Raw genomic sequence first — 18,058 nt, 5'->3', positions numbered from 1 at the left:
GAGAACCAACCATGTGATTAGAGAGGAACTTTCAGTTCACCCCACTCCACCTGGGGATGGGGGAGAAGGCCTGGAGGTTGAATCAATCTCCAACTGCCAATGATTTAATCAACCACGGCTATGTAATGAAGTTTCCATAAAACCCCCGAAGTACAGGGTTTGGAGAGTGGGTCTGAGGAGGGCTTGGAGGCTCCGTGCCCTTTTCCTATGCCTTGTGCTAGGTATCTCTTCATCCAACTGTTGATTCATATATTTTAGTGTACTTTTTTATAATAAAATGGTAATCTAGTGAGTAAACAGGTTTTCCTGAGTTCTGTGAGCCATTCTAGCAAATTATTGGAACCTGAGAAGTTGGTGGGAACCTCTGATTTATGGTAAGTAGGTCAGAAGTGCAGGTAATAACCTGTACTTGGGATTGGCATCCTGAGTTGGAGGGGGTCATAGGAACCTCCAGTTTATAGCCCTTCAGTTAGAAGCACAGGTAACATCCTGGGCTTGAGATTGGCATCTGAAGCGGAGGACAGTATTGAGGACTGAGCCCTATACGTGTGGAATCTGATGCTGTCTCTGGGGAGACAGTGTCAGAACTGAGTTGAATTCTTGGACACCCTGCTGGTGCCCTGGAATTGCTTGTTGGTGTGGGGAAGGCTCCACACACATGCAAGTTGGAATTGGGTCCAGGAACCCTTCTGGAATCATATCAAGGAACATTTGGAAGAATTTTAAATTTTAATTGCTCCCTTACTTCTGTTTAAACCCCAGGAAGACTCTGATTTTCTATTATCATTCAAAGTTTCCAAGCACAAATATTCCAAAAACTTGTGGAAAAAGAGAAAAATTATAAAAACAATGGAAGGTAGATAATATTATCTGTTTATGTTAGTTGGGTATAAACAGTTAAATATATTAATTGTTAAGCCAATTGTTAAGCTATTTAGAGTGTTAGTCAAAGATAAGGGTGAAATGAACAATCTTAAATCAAGTAAAAAAAGGAAACTCAAGGAAAATGAGAAATAATTTTTCTTCAAGTCTTGTCCCATAGTGGAATTATTCTTCTAAAAGCAAAGGATTGAATAAAAAATCCTAAAGTTCAAATTTACCCTTGTAAGATATTGGTTTTCCTCTGAAGGAAAAGGCTGTGGGAACAACACTGCCTCAACCACTAGCCAAAGCATGAACTAGATGACCTAGTAAGGCTTTTCCATTTCTAATTTCTTGATCCTTGTATTCATAAATTTTCCTGTTTAATATTTTTTTCTTTCAATGGGACGTCCAAAAACTCTTGTGAAAAAGGTCCAAGATGGAAATTGCTTATTCATTGATAGTAGGGGGAAAAGAAAACATACTCATTTCACTCTGTTAAGTAGAGACAGTAAATATTCATTCCCTCTTTCATTCAACAAATATTCTTTGAGTGCTTGCTATGTGCCAGGCTCTATCCTATGAGTATGAAATGTTAGCATCCTAATTCCTAATCAACCTAATGCCTTGGTTAAAGAAATAATAATATTAAAAATAATGTATACACAGCATACTTGATTCTCTGATCCACAAATGAAAAATCAGTGTTAATTACATAAAACAGGGGAGGGTTGCATGTGAGAGGAAAATTCTTGTCCTCAATGATCAACAAATTAATTCTATGTGTGCTGTTATCAGCCCCATTTCCTCATTTTGCAAGTCTTGTAGCTGTGTTCTTTGAGGCTATAGGGGGTGGAGAGTTGGAGAAGACGGTCGATAGGTCTAGCTTTCATGGTCCTATCATGGTCAGTCCCATGTACCTACTCTAATGTTTCCCTGTGTTAGTTCTAGATGTTGAGATCCTTAGGACCTGGAACAAAGCTCAACACCAGGTTGGGAAAAAAGGACATAATTTTCCCTGGATGTGCTCAGGGTGTAGTATTTAAAGTACTCTGCAACTTCTATGGGATGGAAATTGTGCTAGAAACTTGTAATTGAAAGTGAGTAAAGCAGAGGTCAATGCCCTCAAGGAAGCTGCAGTTTAGAGAGGGAGGTGGATATAAATCTAGTCAATTATGATGCAATAAAGTTCTGTACTTACACTTGGAACAAAGGTGAGAATTTTTCAGATCTATTTGGCCATAGGGAAAAAATTAAAAATTACAATCTATTTAATCAATATTGTCCAAAGGTCATTAGATATATTAAAAGTGTGGGAAAGTACTTCATTAAAATTAGAAACTTCTGCTCCCTGAAAGTCAAGGTCAAAAAGATGACAAGCCACAGACTGGGAGGAAATATTTGAAAAATATTTTTTGCAAAAAATAAAGGACTGCTATCTAAAATATACAAAGAACTCTTAAAATGCAATAAGAAAACAAAAAGCCCAATTAAAAAATGGGCCAAAAGCTTTTAACAGACACCTGACCAAAGAAGACATACAGATGGCAAATAAGCATATGAAAAGATATTCTCCCTCATATGTCATCAGCGAAATGCAAATTAAAACAACAGTGAGATACCACTGCACACCTATTATAATGGCCAAAATCTGGAACACAGATGCACATATGCTGGCTAAGTTGCAGAACAAGAACTTTCATTCATTGCTGGTGAGAATGCAAAATGGTACAGCCACTTTGTAAGATAGTTTGGCATTTTCTTATAAAACTAAAAGTACTCTTACCATATGATCCAGCAATCACGCTCCTTGGTATTCACCCAAAGGAGTTGCAAATTTATGTCCACACGAAAACCTGTACAAGGATGTTTCTAGCAGTTTTATTAATAATTGACAAAACTTGGAAGCAGCCAAGATGTCCTTCAGTAGTTGAATACATTATGGTAGTACATTCAGACAATGGAATATTATTCAGTGCTAAAAAGAAATGAGCTATCAAGCCATGAAAAGACATGGAGGAAAATTAATATTGCTGAGTGAAAGAAGCCAATCTGAAAAAGCTACACACTACATGATCTCACCTATATGACATTCTGGAAAGGACAAACCTAAGGAGACTATAAAAAAGATCAGTGGCTGCCAGGGGTAGGGGAGGATGAGTAGGTGGAGCATAGAGGATTTTTAGGGCAGTGAGAATGCTCTGTATGACACTATAATGATAGATACATGTCATTATACATTTGTCCAAACCCACACAATGTACAAAAATAAGAGTGAACCGTAATGTAAACTGTGGACTTTGGGTGATTATGATGTGTTAACGTAGGTTCATCAGTTCTAACAAATGTACCACTCTTCTGTTACATTTCGGGGGATGTTGACATTAGGGCAGGCTATGGCATGTTTGGGGACAGGGAGGATCTGGGAAATCTCTGTATTTTCCCCCCTCAATTCTGCTGCGAACCTCAATTCTGCTCTTAAAAAAAAGTCTCAGTAAAAAAAAAAAGTGTGGGAAAGGTAAACAGCAAAAACAGCAACAAACCTATAAATGAATTATTTGCTGTAAGAAATGACAAGTTTTTAAAATTTTTATGTTTAGTATACAATAAACATTAGGTGTCAAAATGTCAAGTTATGACAAGATAGACAACATTGACTTGACAGCATCAAACAGAAAATACACACACACAAACCTCTCCGCTTAGTTAATTGCTGCCAACACAAGGATGCACAGGTTAAAATATCCATATATCAATCGACTTCATGAAACTTAAGTCTTAAAGGGGATGATTTCACAATTAGGGAGACTACATACATATGATTACTTTTGAGATTATTTCTCTACTTAAAACATACTTTGGAAGAAAACATACTCAAAGTATTGCTTTAGTATTTTGTGGAGCACCAATTAGCATCTCCTGGAATTTGCCTTTCTTTGACTTGGGGACAGGAAGAGGAAGGGTCTTATGACTGGAAAGCCAATATGAGCAAGTGTGTGGATGGGGGTTGTGGGAACAAACCACTGCTGCTGAAGGCAAAGAAGCCTGCAGGGAAGGGCGGGGATTTGATGCTCCGCAGGCAGGCAGGGGTCAGCTTGTGGAAGGAACTCAGTGACTTCTTTGCCTTTTATTCCTACTGTTATCTCTGGTGAAATGAAAAGTTCATAATGTTTTAGTTGTTTATATTTTCCTACTTTTCTTAGAACTTGCCATATTTCATTATCAGTGGGTTATCTATACATACGCCATACAGATTCATCTAAGAAAATCTTCATTTAAGCCCTTACTATGTTCTAGACAATGTGCTCAACAGTTTACATGCAAGATTATGTTAATCTTCATGAACATTTTGCAGAAGCATCATTAGTAAACCGACTTTAGAGTTGAGAAAACTGAGGTGGAATCTGTATGTGAATCCTACCTATCTCAAAGTTCATTTTACTTTAGTAATTGGTCTTCATAATGGCATTTCCCCAAGTGTGTTCCTCAGAGGATAAAGCATGAGAAAAAAGCATTCTGTGGTCACATCAGTAGGAGGATCGAGTGCACTACATCTCTCTCTTGAACACTCACAATGCACTTAGGATATTAAAGTCCCTGGGAAGTTCTGAAATAAAGTAACCCATTTCATTGTGTTCATATGAGCATTTCACAAACTGTCAGAGAATTCTTTTTTGTTTTTTTGGTGAAACTTTTAATTTTCGGGACATACTTTGGGAAACTTTGTATATTGGGAGAGTCTTATTAATAAGAACTCAACTTATGTAGAATCCAAGAAACATAAACCTTATTATATACTCTCAAATTAATGTTTGTCAGAATGAGGGTCATGGACTCATTGGGTTGTGAAATCAATGAAGCGGATCCTGAGTAGTATTTGGGAAACAAAACAAAACAAAGCAAAACAAATAAGATAGAAAATATCAGGGTTATTGCATGTAATAAATACTGAATCATGAAAATTTTTACTGGGTCACAGTATAAAATACATTTCTTTCCATGGTCATGGCCAAAAACATCTAAAGAGACTGCTTTTATGAAAGTCACACGAATTGCTTGTTATGCAGGAGTTATGATGATAGCAAATGTCTGAATTTTATGAAATTAACACAAAAAGGACTACAGTAATCACATGGCTAAATACAGTACTTGTTATTGCTTAAAATCAGATAATTTTGGAGCTGAAATATCTCATAGAGGCAAAACCAAAATAGAGTTTTAGTGACTTGTCAAGGTCAGACAGCTGTTAGCTGGGCCTAGAATGCAGGGTTTCTGATTTGTACTCTATAATTCTTTTACTTGTCAGCATAAATTGACATAATTTTTATTTATAGAACACGAGGATTATTTCTTTTTAACAAATAAGAAAACCAGGCACAAAATTCAGCAAATCACCCCCAGATAGTAAGTCAGTGGTAGATTACAAAAATGCTGAAGGCTTTAATTGAAGGGAGAAAGTAATATAGAGATACTTCAGTGCTGAGGTCTAATTATTATTCCAGCTAATGACTAATTAACGTAATACCCCATGTTACTAGGTGGGGTCATTCAGTTGTTTGGTTTCTCACTTGAACATGTAAGTGTCCTGTATATATGATTCTGAGAAGACTTAGCGGATAACACATCAGTGAACACAAACCCTGCCATGTGTAAGCTAAAGATGCAGACTTTAAATAATGAACCAAAGTATTCCCTCCAAACGCACACCATTTTTAAAAAAGAAAAGGAGCTATGACATATGGAAGCATCCATGAAGCTACAGACAGAAGCTTCTACACATTTTATTTAAGGAAGGCCTCTGAAAGGCTCCTTCCAGTCGAAGCCTTGAAAATTATACCTAAATTTGTGCCTATTCACTCTTCTCTCATGGTCTGTTCTGGGGAGGGAGTGTCAGAAACTGGTCAGTGGAGGTTGGAAATATTTCCTTTTCCACCCCCTCTGCTCCCTGGAAAGCGCCCACAAGCGTCTACTCCAGGGAAGCGGGCCTGCGCTTGGCTTCCAGCAAACCCTTCTCAAGTCTCTGGAGCCCAGGTTGGTGCTATCTCCTCCCAGAAAGCACTGGGCCACAAAGGGCAGAAATCATTTGATAACTTAATCTTGGGGAGAGGAAGAGACGCTGAGGCCTGTGTACTCTAGTGATAAACGGAAGCATCCGGGTGACTCAAGGAAGAGACACGGCATCGTTTAAAACTAACACAAACTAATAAAGCATAAACAAGAACTGAAAGGGGGTAGGAACCAACCCTACAAAACGTGGTAGGCGGCTGGTGCCCGGAAGGAGGATGACCGCGTCGTTACGACCTGGAGGTTCCAGGGGTTCCCTCCGGGGAGACCCGGCCGGGAGAGCAGGGAAGGTAGAGCAGGAGGTGAATTTCCTAAAGCCCAGGACCGACCCTTAGACCCTCCCCCTTCCTATAATTAACTCAAAGCCGGTCCCGCCTGTCTGGGCCGGTGGCTCCCCTGGCCCGCCACCTCCCTTCGCCCATGTCGCGGGGAAGGAGAAGATCCCGGGATGGGGGTGTCGAGCCCGGGCCACTCGAGACCCCTCGCGCGGCTTCAAAGCCTGACCCTGCCTGGGGCCGGCCACGGTCGCCGTCCTCCCCACTCCTCCCGCGACGGCAGCGCCCGCCCCGGCCGTCCGGGCCGGCGCGGGGGGCGCGGGACCGGGCCCCGAGTGACGTGGGCGCCGCGGCGGGAGGGGCCGCCCGGGGGGCTCCGGCCGCCTTATTAGCGCCCCGCGGGTCGCCGGCAGCGAGCATACGGCCGCTTCGCGAGCAACAGGAGCCGGCGAGCGGCCCACTCCTCCCACCTCCTCCGCCTGCCTCCTCCTCCTCCCCTCGGGCTCCTCCCGCCCCCACCTCTGTGCGAGCGGCGGAATCGCCCTCTCCCTGCTTCTTTCTCCCGCTCCCGCTCGCTCGTCTCTCTCGCTAATACTTCCCCCTGCTGTGCTCCAGGGGACCCAAGCATTCTCAGCGCTAACCTTAGGGACCCATGGTGCTCGAAAAGCCTAGAAAAAGCCGCTTCGGGCAGAGATAGTTGGAAGCCCCTCGTCCCTTCCCCCTCTCCCGGCGCAGCCCATGCCCGGCTCGCAGCACCTTCTCGCTCCTGCACGCTCTGTTTGGGAGGACGGGGTGAGAAGGTGAAGTGGAAAGAACTGCAGAGCAGAGGGGGCCAGTCTCAGAGCTCAGATTTCATTTTCATTGAAGCAAAGCACGGAAGATCAGTTTTCTTCTGTTTGTTTTTGTTTTAATTCTGCATTTTTTGGTTCTTTTTTTCTTTTTCTTTTTTTCAAGAAACTTATTTTGAGGGGGGGTGGGTTTGCTCTGGGCATTTGCTTTGCCCAGTAGTTGAAAAGTGAACTCGACTCGTGATGGTTCTCCTGTCACTTTGGTTGATAGCAGCCGCTCTGGTAGAGGTTAGGACTTCAGCTGATGGACAAGTAAGTGGAAAATAATAACAATAAAAAACTCAAACCCAACCTTTTCCCGAAAAAGTTCCTCCCCTCTTTCCCCTCCTCTCTCTCCTCCTCACCCCTCCCACCCTTCCCTGTTATCTGGTGCATTCACGGACGGTGTTTCGAGGGCTGGGCGCAGCGTGCGGGGCTTTCTGGGGTGGGGGGTTGAATGGCACGGGAGGTTTGGACTCCCACTTCGGGAGCCCAGGCTTGTCACACCTAGGACTTCACTTTGCGGCATTCGAAACAATTCCTGGTGACAAAGTGCAGCCAATTTGCATCCTCGCCGGGCCATCTGGGTTTCCTCTTTCCGGAGGGCGGTCTGGGCGCCTGAATGAAGTTCTGGACGCTGAGTCCGGGATCCCAGTGCTCTGGTTGCAGCAGCCGGAGTCGGGTTCGCGGGACTTTCTCTCCTCCTCACTGACTCACAGCTTTTTCGGGCAGCCGGAGGCGGGGGTTTCAGGAAGTCCTTGGGCCGGACAGGGAGCGATCCAGTAGACACGTGTCCTGGGAGGACTGCGGCAGGGCCGGGGTTTGACAGTTGGGGAGGGGGGCCCGGGGACGTTTCCTGCCCTGCGTTTTCCTGGGCAGAGGCTGGAGGCGCCGGCCGCTTTTCTCCCCTCCCCCTCTGCACAACTCCTCCTCTTTTTAAAGCGAAGTTGAGTGCAGCTCTGTTTCTTTTCGACCCAGCCCCCGCCCTTTGGAGACTCAAGGTGAAGCCCGATGCTCTCGGAAGAGTCCTTGAGAAGGCTCAGCGGGATGAGCCGAGCCGTTTGTAGTAAATCACATCAGCACAGGGCCGGTGGGACTTTGGGTACAGAATTTCTCTGTGAGTTTTTGTAGCGTCTCGGGTCTGCCTGGTCTGACCATAGGGTGAAAAGTACAGAATTGTCTGGTGGATTCCTGACCTCAAATCTGATGCATCAGGATTTAGACTTCTTTTTGCACGTGTAAATTCAGAGACTTTCTTTTCTACTCCTGACCCAGTACCCGGAGTTTTCAGAAGAGAATATCGAGTGTCAGTATTTATTTTTTGCTGGCTTCATAAATGTTAAATTAAAATTGAAACGAGCAAACGACACCCTGTCCCAAATTATTATTGAATTGGCTCATGCTCCTGTCACAGAACCTCCTACAAACTGAGGTGCAGCCTTTAGGCACCAATCCCGGTCTCCAGCATCTCCTGATTAGCCAGCTCCTGAAAAGCATTAATGGTAGAAATAAAACGCATGAGGTGATAAGATGAAACCCAGTAACTGTTTCTTTTTCTTACTTTTCCCCCTCCTTTCCAGGCTGGTAATGAAGAAATGGTGCAAATAGGTAAGCCTTGTTCTCAGATGTCACTCTTATCTTAGTAGAAAGTAGGGAATGAAGTAAGCGAAGCAAAATATTGTTCCTGAAATTTCTCCCATTGATGGCTAAAGAAACAATTGGTAGTCCAGTAACATTTCTATTCTTCTCTTCCTCTTTCCGGAGGAGGGTGTCACTTTCCTCGGGCTGAGTTGTAGTGATGTAAAAATTCTCCTGCAGTCGGACTTTTCAGGCGTCGATTTATTAACTGTCTTTGGACAAGCCACTGGTAGGTACTGGGAGGGTGATGGAGGGACTGGAAGAAGATATGGAGATAAATTAAATCAACTTTTGTAGCATTAAGAGGAGCAAATCTGATTAGAAGAGAAAGTGTAAGAATGCTACAAAGAAGAGAAAAATGAAGCACAGATGATGGAAAAGTTTTCTCTTAAAATTTTTCCAGCTTTGAATAATCCCTCTGATGGCTTTTCTTATGCCATCTGCTTTGAAATAGTTATCTACTAATGTGTAAGATATTGTTAGGCCTTTTGCAGATAACATCTAAAACCTCGGTATTGCCTGACGATATGGGAATTATTCCCATTTTATGGGTGAGGACACTGAGGCTCAGAGAGTGTGACTTGTAACATGTCCTCCAAAGTCCATGGTCTTTTTTGAAGCTGTTTATAATAATGTATTTGTTCTGAATGCAGAAACTGAAAGTCATCTGTCAAGAAGCTAGGCTCCATTCAGTCTTTTCATACACATTTAACTTGGGTTACTTTAAAAGATGATTTTCCTTTTGGCAGAGTGTCAGTCTCTGTAAATCGTGTATTTGTCAGGTGATATGGTAAAGTCATCTTTTACATGAAAAGATTTTGTTACTGCAGAAGTAGTTACAAATCTTTGCCCATGTGCTGTGTGCCGGGCACAGTGCTAATTGCTTTATGTGCCTAATGTCATCTGTTTCTCACAGCTGCACTAGGGGGTAGGGACACATTGTGCCTATTTTAGATTTGAAGGAAATGAAGCTTGAGAGGTTACACAGTAACCTGCTGTAGTGCATAGTGGAGAGCTCAGGGAATTCCATACTTGTAAACTAATGGAGGGACCCCAAGATCCAGGCCCAGAATATCTGTTTGTAGCCATATGACATTGTGTGTCAGAATGCTCCCTTCTTACTCAGTGCTTAGCATTGTTGGAACTCCTCCACAAGCTTAGACCTCCACAGGAAGTGCAGGACAGACAGGAGGAAAGTGACTGAGAACTGCATTGAAAATACAATGTCTATGAAGAGACATTTGTCATTTGTAGTTGATAGCATTCAGCCAGCAACATGTATCTTTTAATTTTTTTTAATTAATTTATTTATTTACTTTTGGCTGTGTTGGGTCTTTGTTTCTGTGCGAGGGCTTTCTCCAGTTGCGGCGAACGGGGGCCGCTCTTCATCGCGGTGCGCGGGCCTCTCACTGTCGCGGCCTCTCGTTGCGGGGCGCAGGCTCCAGACGCGCAGGCTCAGGAGTTGTGGCTCACAGGCTCCATACGCGCAGGCTCAGTAGTTGTGGTTCACAGGCTCCATACGCGCAGGCTCAGTAGTCGTGGCTCACAGGCGTAGTTGCTCCGCGGCATGTGGGATCTTCCCAGACCAGGGCTTGAACCCGTGTCCTCTGCATTGGCAGGCAGATTCTCCACCACGGCGCCTCCAGGTAAGCCCCAACATTTTTTATTTTTTTTGCAGTACGCGGGCCTCTCAGTGTTGTGGCCTCTCCCGTTGCGGAGCACAGGCTCCTGACGCGGAGGCTCAGCGGCCATGGCTCACGGGCCCAGCCGCTCCGCGGCATGTGGGATCCTCCCGGACCGGGGCACGAACCCGTGTCCCCCGTATCGGCAGGCGGACTCTCAACCACTGTGCCACCACGGAAGCCCCCAACATGTATCTTTTTGTTGTTGTTGTTTTTGCGGTACGCGGGCCTCTCACTGTTGTGGCCTCTCCCGTTGCGGAGCACAGGCTCCTGACGCGCAGGCTCAGCGGCCATGTCTCACGGGCCCAGCCGCTCCGCGGCACGTGGGATCTTCCCGGACCGGGGCAGGAACCCGTGTCCCCCGCATCGGCACGCGGACTGTCAACCACTGCGCCACCAGGGAAGCCCCCAACATGTATCTTTTTGTTGTTGTTTTTGCGGTACGCGGGCCTCACACTGTTGTGGCCTCTCCCGTTGCGGAGCACAGGCTCCTGACGCGCAGGCTCAGCGGCCTTGGCTCACGGGCCCAGCCGCTCCGCGGCACGTGGGAACTTCCCGGACTGGGGCAGGAACCCGTGTGCCCCGCATTGGCAGGCGGACTCTCAACCACTAAGCCACCAGGGAAGCCCCCAACATGTATCTTTTTTTTTTTTTTTGCGGTAGGCGGGCCTCTCAGTGTTGTGGCCCTTCCCGTTGCGGAGCACAGGCTCCTGACGCGCAGGGTCAGCGGCCATGGCTCACGGCCCCAGCCGCTCCGCAGCATGTGGGATCCTCCCGGATCGGACCGGGGCACGAACCCGTGTCCCCCGTATCGGCAGGCGGACTCTCAACCACCGTGCCACCAGGGACGTCCCCAACATGTATCTTTTTTTTTTTTTTTTTTTTTTGCGGTACGCGGGCCTCTCACTGTTGTGGCCTCTCCCGTTGCGGAGCAACAGGCTCTGGACGCGCAGGCTCAGCGGCCATGTCTCACGGGCCCAGCCGAACCGCGGCATGTGGGATCCTCCTGGACCGGGGCACGAACCCGTGTCCCCTGCAGCGGCAGGCGGACTCTCAACCACTACGCCACCAGGGAAGCCCCAGATTTTTCTTTTAACCAGTCTTCAAACAAGTAGGGAAAGAGAGCTGTGTTACTTTTTATTTCTTAAACATTTGATTACTTAAACATCCCAACATTTCGATATGTAAATTAAAAAACTATTTTAAGATTACTCATTCTACAAGGAATAAAATATACTGCTTTGATTAAATTTTCAGATAGACCCAGCATGCTCATATGTAACAGGCCCTGGGTTAGACTTTGGGTCCAGTCCTTTTGCTAATATAAACTACTTTGGTAGTTCTTGTGCTCAGGGAAGAAAGTAGTACAGGTCTGCTTTAATTTGGTAAGAGGGAGATGAGTAACAGCACTTAAGAGAAGAGGGCAGGGCACTCTTAGGTTGTGTTGCTGAAGATTTATCTGCTCCCAAGTTCCTCTGCTTTATGAGATTTCTTTCTTTTATTATTGTCATTTTTATTTACCATTTCCGAATTGAGTTAAGGGAAGAAATAAAGATAAAAATAGATTTGACTCATGAGTCTTGTGATAGCAGAAGTGTACCATTTGGCTTTGGGTTATAATCATTTATGTTGTTCTTAAGAGGGATTTAAAAATATATTTAAAAATATATTTAAAAAATAATGAGATTCCTTTCCCCTGTCCCCATGCATCAAGGGATTGCTAACCTGGAGTTTTGGTAAATGTACTTTTCTACATATAGTTAAGTAATTTTTTTCCAATAATTGATTGAAAAGTAGTTTTATATAACTGCCTGGAGGTGCTATTTGATCAATGACACAATTAGGAAAAAGTAATAAGGTTTGTAGAATTAATGAATTTATATTTATTGATCTACAAATTGGCTAGAGAAGATTCCATGTTTCTGAATAATTTGTGAATAATTTAATGTCTCAAGAAGAGGTAAGTATAATTTAGTAACACACCACAAATTGTTAGGAAGCTAAATTTAAAAACTCCTTTCTATTGAGATATAATATACATGCAGTGTGGTGCGTATAAGTGTACACCTTGCTGATTCTTCACGAAGGGAACACTTCTGGGTATCCAGCACCCGGATTGATAAGAACATTACTAGTACTTGTGCCACTTTCCTAGCAGGATTCCCACACAAAAGGTGACTTGTAACAGGATAAATTAATTTTGCCAGTTTTAAATTCTTTTTATAAATAGAAAAACAATACATACTTTTTTAGTATTTGGCTTAGGAGACCAGTAAAAAATATATATCTGATATGCTCCAACCCCCTAGAGTAGAGGGCAGTCTGTGATGGGGGCAGGTTAGAATATATATATATATATATATATATATATATCACCTATGAAGTCTGTAGTACGGGATGTGACTTCTTTGCTTTTTTCTCCACCCAGTGGAAAAATGTCCTCTTGGTGTGTGACTCTTGGGAAAACGGGCAAATAGGTTTTGAACTGTCACCTAATTCTCTGCTCCCTTGTCAATCAGAGAGGAGCTATCTACCTACCTACCTATCTACACCCATGTATACATACATACACCCATGCATACATGTATACACAGTATATACATACACCCATACATACATATACCCACACATATGCACATGTATACATGCATGCATACATACATATAGGTGCACATGTGAATGTGTATGTAATGTGTATATATGTGTAAATGTGTTTCATGAGATTGGTAGACTACTTCTGTGACATATCAGGGAGCTCTTTCATTTCTGACTCAGAATATGGCCTTGGTAGGATGCCTAGGGTAATTGTGGGTAGCTGGCTGGCTGGCCTGATTGGGTAAGGAGGTTTACTCTGTGACACATGTGGCTTAGGAAATAATCATAGTTCTGTAGAAATTGGAGAATCCAAAAAAGAATTCTCTGAGTCCTTTTGTTTCATAAGCCACGCCTTTGAGATTACTTGAGTGTTATCAGAGGAAAAATCATTGTTAAGGCTTTGGTGTTCAGCTGTCTTCCCTCTCCCACCCCCGCTCTTAGAATTGGGGCATATCCATCTTTCTCTGCCCTATTTCTGTTTCCCAGTTTCAAATTTCATTGCATTTTATTCTTAACCAAATAAAGTTGCTAATTTGTCCTCTCAAATATCTGGTTTCCTGAGAAATAAGTTTTCATCATTTTCAGGTACTTGTTTGGTTTTCAAGGTGTAGTGTGTCACTGTACCTTCTCCTTGGTATAGAATAAGTGTTTCCACTAGCGTAGCCCTTGAGAGAGGAAAGACTTTGTCTTGATGACTGCTGTATCCCCTGTACATAAAACAGAGCTTGGTACCTTGTGGGCTCTAAAATATTTGTTATTCAGTGCATAGATCTAGTAAGCAGGTTATTATCTTACTGGGATTTGGCTGTGTTCTGATATTCCTAAAATGCTCTTGTTCTGTGCTCCTGTCCAGGTTTAATTGGTCCCCAGGAAAATGAGGATGGTGACAATGGCTATACAGTTAATTATTCAATGTTATCAAGACTCCTTGTGACTTCCTGTTTCACCCCACAAAGCCAGGGACTTAGGCTTATCAGTTTTTTATGCTTTTGTGTTTGTGCTCAATAAGTATTTGTCAAATTGAATAGAATTATGTGCAGGTTTGGAATGTTCACTAATTTTGCTCTAAAGTCTGTTTGGGATAAGTTGCCATGTTGCTGGCATCAGTGGAAATAAGATAAGCTAAGATTGAAATCTGTCAATCCGGTTCGCCAACAGCAATACTAAAAGATGTGGTCTAAAGCAAGTTTAAAGGGATCCCTTGTAAAATTTAGAATTTCAGCCACCTAAGCCATTGTTCTTCCCTGGCACTAAAGATCATACACTTGACTTTACTGATTTAGCTCCCACCTCTCCATAGAGCATCATAATGATTAAAGTTAAATGCTTTAAGCTTCTTAGATGAAGATGTTATTAAATGCAGCATGTTACCTATCACCAGCAACTTACTGCTGGTTAGCTGAACTATTCCTTCCCCATACTTTCACTGTTTTCTTTTTTCATTGTACCAAATAATCATAATATTGCTCAGAAATGTTAAGAAATCTTTAAGGTCATCTCTGTTTCCAGGACGATTATCTTTAAGCATTCTTTGCTTATGGGTAGCCAACCAAGATTACCTTGGAAATCCATTAGGGACAATTCCAAATTGCCTGCTAAAATCATGAGTAGTTTCAATATAAAGAGTTTGGTTATACTGCTTGGACTGGATCTATTGACAGTGAAGACTTAAATGGAACCCTACTGCTTCCTCAAAGAGGATTGTTATTACCAGAATTTTGAGAACGCTTTCCTCAGAGTTCCTCTAATAGAAATCAGCTTTTACTTCTAAGCTGTGCTACTTCTATTATAAATTGTTGAGTTAGTCTTTTTAATTAATCAGTTTTTGTTCTGATTATAGATGCTTTACATGTGCCTTTTATAGTTATCTTCTATTTCTGTATCCCCCAGATTTTTGACAATCATCCCAAATATCAAACTTTTGTTATAATTTAGCATATTCTTATTCAGTCTTCTTTTAATACACAGATTATGGGGTTTTTATTGGATACCTGATTTTGTTTGGTTTAATATTTTAATGTAATTTTCCATATCATTACAAACTCCTCATAAACATCATTTTCATCCCATCATATACTAATAATCCTTATTTTATGTAATAATTTCCCTAATGGTATCCATTTTCTCATGATAGTGAACATTGCCACACAGTGTTGTATATAGGTTGTTGCCCATTTTTCCAATGATTCCTTTAGGAGAGCGCCCTAGAAGTTGATTACTGAGTAAAACCAAATTAACGTGATACATTTTGACAAATGCATGACTTTTGAAGATGTTTGTAGGACGTGAATTCCTAGTAGCAATATATAGGAAAGTGTTGATTTAAAATATTTTAATTTTAAATTAGGTTTGGTTCTGCTCTTCTTGACATTTGAACATAATTTTTAAATATTTGGTTATGCAATCTCTGAAAGATGCAATGAATTAATCATTTTCTAGTTACCACGTACCTCAAAGTATGAACCATTGTATTATAAAAATATTTTGTAATTTTATCAGTACCCTAAGAAGATTTGTCCACCTCATAGAACAGAATTTGAGAGTTGTGTATTCTTTAGAATGGATAGTAAAGCGTGGGAAAAGTTTCCTAGCTTAGGAATCTCTGTTCCCACATGTAATTCATCCATCCTAATTTTCCGAATGCATTTACGTGACTTTGCTGACTAACTATAAATCCCTAGAAGAGATTTTGTGGTAAAATGTCAGTCTCTTGTTTATAAAATGAGTGCCACAAATTCAGCATGATGAATCTTTATGGAATTTAGAACAAATTGTGAGCAGCATGAAACAGCCTGTCTTGTTCTTGAAGTGACTGATAAAACAAAAATAGTATTTAGGAAACTTGTAGAAAGTAAAGTAGGATTAAACATATGAATCTTCAAATATTTAGATAATCACATTTCCTACAATTTTTCTTCATATTTAGTACATATATTTTTATATGTACTAATGCACACAAATAAAAAGAATGGTTGAAATAATTATTCATATGAATTTGTGTTCTCTTTCTTTTATATGTAAAGACCTCTCTTTTTTACATGTAGAGTCCATTCCTTAATCTAAAAGCTAACCAGTGTATGCATTAGAGGAACTATTAATATTCATTGCCTCTCCTCCATCAAATGGTCAGGGGCACAGACTCTGTTTACCGTGTGGTTTAAAATCCTGACTGCAACACTTTCTAGTTGATGACCTTAACCTCTCAAAGCTTCATTGTCTTGTATGTGACATAGACATACTACTCTTACTTACTTCACAGAGTTTTAAAGGATTCATAAAATGCTGGCACATGGTAAGCAAGCTAGAATAATAGGTATTATTATTAGTGTGTCTTAGTCTTGTGCTTTTAAAATTTATTTATTATTTTATTTAATTTATTTATTGTTTCTGGCTGCATTGGGTCTTCATTGCTGCGCACAGGCTTTTCCCTGGTTGCGGCTAGTGGAGGCTACTCTTCATTGCGGTGGCTTCTCTTGTTGTGGACTACAGGCTCTAGGCGCGTGGGCTTCAGTAGTTGTGGCTTGCGGGGTCTAGAGCGCAGGCTCAGTAGTTGTGGCGCACGGGCTTAGTTGCTCCGTGGCATGTGGGATCTTCCCGGACCAGGGCTTGAACCCGTGTCCCCTGCATTGGCAGGCAGATTCTGAACCACTGTGCCACCAGGGAAGCCCAGTTTTGTGCTTTTAAAAAACACTTTTACTCAAGGAGAGCTGCCTCATTCTAGTCCATACATTTCTGATAGGTCTGCCTGCCACTGTGGCTTTTCAGTCACCTTAATTTAGTGTGTCATGGACTTGTACACTATCCAGCCACTCAGCTCACCATGTGACAGCTCTTTAAAGAGTTCTATTTTCATGTATTATCTTCATGTTGGTATCTCAATGTAGTGTTGCTTAATTCATTGGAATATAGCAGTAGAGGGAGGAGTTGAGTAAGGAATAGTGCAAAAAGTTATTCCACACCAACTATATTTTGTGTATACTGGACATAATTCTTTCTTTTCTTTTCATCTTATTTATTGAAATTCCTTCTTTCCATTTCATTGAGAGAATGTTCCTGTATTAATCGTGACTCCTTTGGATGCAAATAACAGGAACCCAGTTGACAGTGGTTAAGGAAGACAAAATTGATCAGGTAATCAAAGTCAGGTATAGCTGGATCTAGGGCTCAAATAATGTCAGGAATCAATCTCTCTCTCCCCTCTTCCTCCTTCCCCTCTCTGTCCCTCCCTCCTCTTTTCCCTCCCACCTTTCTTTCCTCCTTCTCTCCCTTTCTTCCCTCTTTGTTTCTCTCCTACTATTCCTCTGGGTTGGCTTTATTTCTCTAGTAGCATAAGATCGTGACTATCCAAGTTGTGGCAAAGACTGTCACCAGCAACTCTAGGCTATCATTACCCCACTAGACAGAACACTTCTGTTCTGGCTGCTCCAGTTAATAGCTCCTGGTAGGGCATTTATTGGCTACCTGGCTTGAGTCATAAGCTTATTCTCAAACCATGAACTGTGCTCAGTGATGCAGTGCTCTGATTAGCCTGGATTGAGGTGTTTCACTCTTGACTGACAGGGACTGAGAGTGGAGTGTGAGATGGTTAACCTGAGGGAAAACTGGGGTTCAGTTAAAGGACAAGGAGGGACGGATGCTGGGCGGCACACGTGTGCAGTAACGTCACAGCTGTGAGGACTTCCGCCACATTGATGGGAGCTGTTGGCTGTGGCAGGCAGAGGAGTGGACCCCCAAGATGTCTGTGTTTGAATCCCTGGAACTTGTAAATACATGACATGGCAAAGAGGAATTAAGTCTTCAGGTGGAATTAAGGTTGCTAATCAGTTGACCTTAAAATAGGGAGATTATCCTGGATTACCTGTTGGAAAGTCCTTATAGATGGAAGGGGGAGGTGAAAAAGACTTGGTTTGATGTTGCTGGCTTTGAAGATGGAAGGAGGGAACCTTGAGCCAGCGAACGCAGGTAGCCTCTGGACGTTGAAAAAGGCAAGGAAGCAGATCGTTCCTAGTGCTTCCAAAAGAAATGCAGCCTGCTGACACCTTGCTTTCAGCCCTGTGCAACCTATTTCAGACTTTTGACCTCCAGAATTGTAGGATAACGTATTCATGTTGTTTCA

At 42.5% G+C, this 18,058-nt stretch overlaps 1 protein-coding gene and 1 long non-coding RNA gene across 3 annotated transcripts in view; one reads left to right on the top strand and one right to left on the bottom strand.

Annotated features, from left to right (window-relative positions):
- Nucleotides 1-6,673: 6,673 nt before the first annotated feature.
- The window catches only part of ADAMTS3 (ADAM metallopeptidase with thrombospondin type 1 motif 3), a 296,493-nt gene continuing 285,108 nt past the window's right edge, over nucleotides 6,674-18,058 (top strand). For both annotated transcript variants that reach the window (XR_010943064.1, XM_067736248.1), the window contains exons 1-2: nucleotides 6,674-7,300; nucleotides 8,608-8,635. Coding sequence is in view for 1 of the 2 variants with exons in the window: in XM_067736248.1 (XP_067592349.1) it covers nucleotides 7,232-7,300; nucleotides 8,608-8,635 (97 nt within the window). In the remaining variant the exon portion in view is untranslated. The remainder of the gene's footprint in view (nucleotides 7,301-8,607; nucleotides 8,636-18,058) is intronic.
- Nucleotides 7,086-7,923, bottom strand: LOC137223792 (uncharacterized). Its single transcript, XR_010943069.1, has 2 exons — nucleotides 7,535-7,923; nucleotides 7,086-7,289 (listed from the first exon to the last, which is right to left on the bottom strand). It is a non-coding gene; the product is annotated as an uncharacterized lncRNA (long non-coding RNA).

Source organism: Pseudorca crassidens, chromosome 4 (genome assembly GCF_039906515.1).
Source record: "Pseudorca crassidens isolate mPseCra1 chromosome 4, mPseCra1.hap1, whole genome shotgun sequence".
Classification (NCBI taxonomy): Eukaryota; Metazoa; Chordata; class Mammalia; order Artiodactyla; family Delphinidae; genus Pseudorca; species Pseudorca crassidens.
The sequence above is the reverse complement of the archived record's forward strand: the minus strand, read 5'-3'. Positions and strand labels throughout refer to the sequence as shown.